The 7500-nt window shown below is 46.7% G+C and overlaps 2 protein-coding genes across 2 annotated transcripts in view; both read right to left on the reverse strand.

Annotated features, from left to right (window-relative positions):
- Positions 1-892, reverse strand: part of LOC118283027 (calcium/calmodulin-dependent 3',5'-cyclic nucleotide phosphodiesterase 1A) — a 20112-nt gene extending 19220 nt beyond the window's left edge. Inside the window, 2 exon segments of the mRNA XM_047337146.1 lie at positions 1-398; positions 400-892. The exon segment at positions 1-398 is cut by the window's left edge and continues 141 nt beyond it. Of these exon segments, the coding sequence (XP_047193102.1) occupies positions 1-398; positions 400-480 (479 nt within the window). The 5' untranslated portion in view covers positions 481-892.
- A 4211-nt stretch (positions 893-5103) lies between these two features.
- The window catches only part of dusp19a (dual specificity phosphatase 19a), a 4547-nt gene continuing 2150 nt past the window's right edge, over positions 5104-7500 (reverse strand). The window contains exons 4-5 of the mRNA XM_035604444.2: positions 7315-7467; positions 5104-5879 (exon numbers count right to left, since the gene is read on the reverse strand). Of these exons, the coding sequence (XP_035460337.1) occupies positions 5673-5879; positions 7315-7467 (360 nt within the window). The 3' untranslated portion in view covers positions 5104-5672. The remainder of the gene's footprint in view (positions 5880-7314; positions 7468-7500) is intronic.

A 7500-nucleotide genomic window follows, 5' to 3' on the forward strand; every position in this document is an offset into this window, starting at 1 on the left:
TGCGCCTCCTCCTGCTGGACCGTCTCCTCTTGCTGCTCCTCACCTTGGTCCTGTTGCACCTCCTCACATTGCACTTCCTCTTCCTGCTGCACCTCCTCTAACTCCTGCTCATCCTCAGTCTGCTGCTGCACCTCACCTTCCTCCTGTTGCACCTCTCCCTCACATTGCACTTCCTCTTCCTGTTGCATCTCCTCAGCCTCCACCTTCTCCTCCTCCTCCTTCTCCTTTTCCTGCAAATCCTCCTGCTGCACCTCCTCCTCCTCGTTCTTTAGCTCCTCCTCCTTCGTCGGTCTGTCTTCCTGTTGCTGCACTTCCTCCTCCACTTCCTGCTCCTCCTGCTGCTGCGACTCCTCCACCTCCTCGTTCATCTCTCTGCGGGTGAGGAGGAGGAGAAGGAGGTGGGTGGTGCGCTCACTGGGCAGAGTTTAGTCTCTGAGAAGCGTCCGGACGTCTCTCAGACTGACGGAGTTGTGAAAACATAGAGGCTGATCAAACCTGTTTGGGGTTGATAAAACTTCATCGAACTTCCTGTGATGTCACCTGTCAGCCCTGCCAATCCAGAACAACGACCTCTGATGTGGTCCTTCAGGAGGGGGTTAAAGGTCAAAGTGTAGGGTTTTAGTTGACGAGCAGGAGACACGGGTAAACAAAGTGATCAGCTGACGACTTCCTCCAGCTCAGCTCTGCAGTCCGGCGCTGCGGCGGAAAAATGATCCAGCTGAATGTCCCAGAGCATTGCGGAAGTCGACCAGCAGTAAAGACAGGATGGAGAGAGGGGGAGAGAGAGAGCAAGAGAGGGAGGAGAGGAGAGCGATTGAGGAGGACAAAGGAGAAGCAGAGCGTTTCCGTGGTAACTCAACAACGGTTGCTAAGAGTGATGGAATCCTGCAGCTCACGGACCTGCCTCCTCCTCTTCCTCCTCCTCCTCCTCCTCCCTCCCAGGTTCAAACACACAACTTTATGCTGCTTTCAGACGCAGGCAGCAAACAGGCACCACTGCATCTGTGTGCATGTGTGTGTGTGTGTGTGTGTGTGTGTGTGTGTGTGTGTGTGTGTGTGTGTGTGTGTGTGTGTGTGTTTTAGTCGATGATGTAATGTTCCTGAAAATGAGAGTCACAAAACCTCTCCAGTCAAAGAGCAGAAACAGACAAGTCCTTCTGGCGCCCCCGAGAGGCCACAGTCGTTATTACAGCCCCAACAAGTACATATACAAAGTTCGCTTATTTTCACGTCGGGATTTCCCACCAATGTAGTGTCAACTGCCCTCATCACCTCTGTTGGGTCTCAGCATATGAAACAGAACAGAACAGTGTGAGTCTGGAAAACAAACATTTTGATTTGAATCATTCAAACTGAACATAAACACAAAAGCAGCCGCCTCCTGCACGTGGGGCGACTTGCCAGCTGACGTGACCACCCCACACTGATCCTCTGCAGTTCTTCGGTCCTCTGAGGAAACTTAAAAACCTCTGTGCGATGTGGACTCTTATGACGATGAGTCATTTCATTTGAACTGCAGCAGAAAGACATCAGCACCGTCCATAAGACCACGTACGTCAGCGTTCACTGCTGCTCTCCAGGACGAGAGGAGGATGAAAGCATTTCCTGCACAGAGCGGAACCTGTTGATTCTAGACTTGGACAAACAGACGTGTCCGTGGATCAGAAGTGATTCCAGCTATGTAACTACAACAAGTGAAGCTGAGACGCTCTCCCAGAATCAGCTGAAGAAAGGGTCAAGGCTGACAAACGCTCGGCTGCCATCGACCAGCAACAAACACAAGCATCTGGTTTTATTCCTGGACCCAAAACTACAGTAGAAGTATTTGACTGCATGTCATCACACTGAGGCCTGTGGGTACATTCACAGCTTCTGTCAGGCAGCTCATACAGGATCTGCACTGATCACAATATCAATACCTGTCGATATGTTCTGTACCACATGGCTGCAACAGCAGCGTCAATATCAACCATTAACTGACTCAAGGTTTTAGCAATTAGGTACAAGTGATTCAAAGTAGTTATTTAAAAGTACTTCAAAGAAGTTCACCAAAGGTAACTCAAAGTAGTTAAAGTAGTTAGCTTAAAGTTACTCCAGGTAGTTAGCTAATAGTAACTCAAAATCGTTAGCTAATAGTAACTAGAATCCTCCCCTTCACGCTCTTTGCTAATGCTAGCAAACCATCTTATTTGAATTCTTCTTCGCCGCTGCACCGTTTTGTGACGTTTTCAGAAGCGTCTCTCTCACCGGTCCTTTTTCACAACGGCCATTTTGAAATGACGCAGTAGGTAAACACAGGTGTTACTAATGACGTTAGTGAAGCTTACCAACTCTCGGGGTTTTCCACAGCACAGTGATTGGTGGGTCCATGGACACGCCTCCTGATGCTGCGCCTCCTCCTGATTGGATGCTGCGGCCAGCTTGTTGCTTTGATTGGCAGCAAAGATTCACCTGATGGAGGGAGAGGAAGGAAACGTTGTCGTAAAAGAGAGGTTTGTCTGAGGCCGACGACACGATAAGGATGAGGTCGTTCTTTGGTTCATCGCTTCCGCAGACATATTGTCACGTTACTCCTGGAATTCTAAAGATGGCGGACAGTCGACGTAACATTCCCTGTATTTTCGCATTGTGGTCCTACAACACGGCAACAACCACAACTCTGTAAAAACTGTTTTCTAGGCTGCGGTTGAATTGTTTTTAAAAAATCCTTTCCTTCCACTTTAGCATCATTTAGAGGAGACTAGAAAGGACCAGAAGGAATCAGACTAGAGACCAGAAGTCACTATGATACAAGGGTCTAGAAAGACAAGGTCAGAGACCGTAAGAGACCATGAGAGACCTAAGGAGACTAGAAGAGACAGAAGAAGAGGCCAGGACAGACACCGAGGAGACTAGAAGAGATCAGACCACAGACCAGAACTGACCAGACACGTTTAACCAGGACAGAGATCAGAATAGATTGAAGAGACCAACAGAGACCAGAAGAGATTGAAGAGACCAACAGAGACCAGAAGACACCAGAGGAGATTGAAGAGACCAACAGAGACCAACAGAGACCAGAAGAGACCAGAATAAAATGAAGAGACCAACAGGGACCAACAGAGACCAGAAGAGACCAGAATAGATTGAAGAGACCAACAGAGACCAGAAGAGATTGAAGAGACCAACAGAGACCAGAAGAGACCAGAAGAGATTGAAGAGACCAACAAATACCAGAAGAGATTGAAGAGACCAACAGAGACCAGAAGAGACCAACAGAGACCAGAAGAGACCAGAAGAGACCAACAGAGACCAACAGAGACCAGAAGAGATTGAAGAGACCAACAGAGACCAACAGAGACCAGAAGAGATCAACAGAGACCAGAAGAGATTGAAGAGACCAACAGAGACCAACAGAGACCAACAGAGACCAACAGAGACCAGAAGAGACCAGAAGAGACCAGAAGAGATTGAAGAGACCAACAGAGACCAACAGAGACCAGAAGAGACCAACAGAGACCAGAAGCAGCTTCTGTTGGGAGGTTTGGTTTTGTCCTTCACGTTAACAGACAGTGTGTGAGTGTGTGTCACAGTCCACGTGTCTCCATGTCGTCCAACCAGCAGCTCCTGTGGTTGTAAACAAACCCTCATGGCAACACACCGACGGCCTGAGTGCTCAGCGGCTAATTGACTCTTAATTGGTTCTTCACAATCAGGAGCAACACTGAAGAGACAATTAAACATGACGAGTGGGCGGCTGGACCAATGTGTGAGTGGTCCATTAATATATTCAGGTCTTTGTTTTTCAAAAGGCTTTCGAGCATCAAGTGGAACAACACGAGCAGAGATGAGACATCTATTTATCAAAGCTTCATCTGACAGAAGCTATGAAACATAAATTCATTACATAAATACATCATGTTCATTTAATCTCTATGATCCATCCAGAAGAGTTTTAAAACAAGCTTTAACTTTGAGTCATAATTTGTCTGATATGATTAAAAATCTTTAATTATTTCCACAGCTTCTGTTAATATGCACCAAAAATATTCAAGTGCAGATAAATGTCTTTTTCAAGAAGACCTGGCCGGTGATTGATAGCAAAAAATATGAATGCATCATCATCTCTGATATCATCTCTGCACATATACGCTGCTCATAAAACATTCAAACCAACAGCAGAACCACGTGATGGCTTCACATCACATGAAATAAAAATAATGAGGCAACAAATGGAACAAAACAGGCAAGTTTTCATCATTTAACAGTTTTTCTGAGAGCGAGATGAAGAAGCAGGTGTACAGAGGAAGAAAATGACCGTCTGACCTGTGACTGTCTGAATCTGTGACTCTTCACTCGGCATCACCGTGACCACGGTCGACTTCCTGTCCAGAGCCGAGCAGAAGGAGCCCATCGTGAGGAGGAGGAGGAGGAGGAGGAGGAAGGCTCCAGACAGATGCAGGACTCTGGACCTGTGTTTTCACCTGTTGCAGAGACATCTTCTTCTTCTCCCTCCGTCTCCCACGTGCTGCTCAGCCCCCCCCCCCCTGAAGTGGGCTGAGGTCTCGCAGGTTGAAGCCACAAGAGGAGGTTCAGAGTGTGTGTGCACATTCTTGTTACCTACTCAGGAGCTTTTCCAGTATAAGCAGCAGCCTTGTCGGGACAAACTGTCAGTTCTAAGGTCGTGGTTAAGGTCGAGGATGAGACGTGTGTTGAGGTTAGTCGACGACTGTCTTCATCAGGTTTTATCAGCTGCTAATGGGCCTTTTTCATGGCAGACATGTTGACGCGTCGTAGTGGAAACAGGTGTTTGTGGCTGTTCTGTTCTGCGTTCCATTAAACCTCAGAGCTCAGAACGACGTCACACCGACCAACCCGAGTCGATTGCGTTCCATTTGGTCGGAAGTCAAAGAACAAGATGGACGCCTCCAGGAAAGCCTTTCTGGCGGTCGCCCCCTCTTCATTTCACGCACACTAACGCCGTAGTAACGCGTCCACAGACAGTTATGAGACAGACGTGCTAATAGACAGTAAAGAGCTTTCACTTACTGTTGATACGCGGAGCGGCCATCTTGGATTTCGAAGCCGGGGGTTGGTGAGGTTCCTCCGACCTTCAGAGTCGTGCTCACAGTAAAAACAGAGTTACAGCAGGTTACATCAGAGACTTCTGCTTCTGTCATTGACGTTTTTATTGATTTTTATGTTTAGAAATAACATTGTGCAGTTTGTGGCGTCCCACTGCTCCAAGACACTGAGGACGAGTCTAAAGAGGAGGATACGTTTCTCCCACAGATACTGTATCAGTCTAATTTAACAAACCACAGAAATGACTGAGAGAACGACAACAGAGAAGAGCTGATCAATACCAACACACAAACAAGAATCAGTGATCTGGCCACGTTAAACCAAAACTATCGGCACAGATAGAAACCGCTGAGGGAAGAAAGAAACGATTGAGACGACGGATCTTCTCAGTTCCGACTTGTGGAATCTTGTGTCACGAATATTTTTAAATGAGCGTCACATTCTCACAGATTATCAACCCAAAACAGAACCAGAGCAGAAAACAGATCGCTACACTGTAAAAATGTGTTCACCAAAATATTTTTAGTTCTTAATAACTAAAGAATTTTCTCATTAATTTCAAACTTTTTTTTTTCTTTAACTGTCTGCAAACATTGACTCTTGTTCCTTCAGCGTTTGGATCCGTTCACCGTCGGCGTCTTGTAGCCCCTCAGCTGGTCCAGGAAGCCGGGGTTAGGGGAGGAGGCGAGCCGAGCCGATTTGACCAATGAGAGGGCGTCGTCGAAGGACCGGCTGTCACAGGACATCAGGTAGCCGATGACCACGGACGGAGCCCGGGACACGCCGGCGTTGCAGTGGACCAACACCACACCCTTCTGAAGGGGACACAGACACGAAGGGTGCAGTCATTCTTTCTGCCACTGGGGGGCAGAAGAACACACACATTTTATCAACTGTCTGATAATATCCTCAAGAAAAATACAATTCACGTCAGGATTGGGAGAAAAACATTCTTGACTCATAAAAACAGATTCATGCTAGAAAAAAACAAATTTACAAACATGGACAAAACATTCCTGGATACCACAGATATGATTATCGTCCTGGATCATCTTTCTTTTGTTTGTACATTTTCAGAACAATCATTTTCCAGAGATGATGTCACTGTTGTGATTAAGACAGAGAGAGCAGTGCTGCTGTGTGAACACTAGAGGGCTCCACAGTCCAACAGATCAGGTGACTACATGTTGATCCTAACTCTTCTTCTCTGGATCATTAGAGTCGTCGGCTGGGATCGACCTCAGAGCAGCGCTGCAGGACACTGAGATCATTCAGGCTCAGTCGCTGTCCAACAACAAACTGACCCAAGGACTTCAAATGAGAACATGTTTACAATGTCTGAACGAAAAAAAGACATAAAACTTTAAAATTTGAGATTTAAAAATGATTGATTCTTTACTTTCTTCAGAAATTTCAGCAAAATTAAAAATATATTGACAGGTTTGTTCCAGAATCTTAAGTAGGATTATCAAAAAAATCCAAAAAGAATTCAGAATTATCGGATCCATCAGAACCAGAAATACGTTTGGGTTTTTGGCTTTAAAAGAAAAAGATACCTGGAAACATTTGCAATTTGCGACTCCTGAGTCGAGTCATACGATGCTGTTGTTGCCATGGCAGCATCTATGACTAATAGTCATCAGCAGCCAGATGGCCTGCTGGGTAATCTGACCCCTGCATTTCAAAGTAAAAGCATCAGTTTGATTATCAGGGCTGGAATTTCCACATACACACATAGAACCATATCATAATGAACGAACACACCCACACGTCCTGTAATCATACTCCCCTAATGACCGTGTGTGTGTGTGTGTGTGTGTGTGTGTGTGTGTGTGTGGTGTCATGTTAAGGTGAGTCCGAGGCTGCGCTGCTAAAAGCTTGTATGACACTGACACTGATCTGTGTGCACTTTAATAAAACATGAACAAAACTACACATCTATTATTTAAAATCAGAGGACGAGGAGGAGACGAGAGGAGGAAGAGGAGGAGGAGAGGAGGAAACTCTTCCCTCGTTTTAAGACCCGGACATCCGTCGTCCTTCGGGGCATAACCCTGTTGCATTATGGGATTGTTTCTTGTTGATGACTGAATCCGCTCGTTTGGTTTCATCTGAGCTGCAGCAGCTCTCTCCTCCATCGTCTGCTCAGCCCCCAGAGGTTTGAGGTCGTCACTACGACGATGGCCGCCTGTCTGTGTTGATGAACGAGGAATGAATTGATGAACCACCGACAGTGGAACAGAGTGTTACCTCGCTGCGAGCCTGCTGGATGAAGTCACAACAGTCCTGGATGTGAAGCAGCAGGTCGGCGTCGGGATGATCCAGGATACTGACGGTCTTATAGATGAACAGGTCCGGGAAGACGTTCTCCACGCCGAAGGCCACGTTCAGGATGTGAGACACCTGGGAGGAGGAGAGGGAGAGGAAGAGGAAGAG

Source organism: Scophthalmus maximus, chromosome 14 (assembly GCF_022379125.1).
Source record: "Scophthalmus maximus strain ysfricsl-2021 chromosome 14, ASM2237912v1, whole genome shotgun sequence".
In the NCBI taxonomy this organism is placed as follows: domain Eukaryota; kingdom Metazoa; phylum Chordata; class Actinopteri; order Pleuronectiformes; family Scophthalmidae; genus Scophthalmus; species Scophthalmus maximus.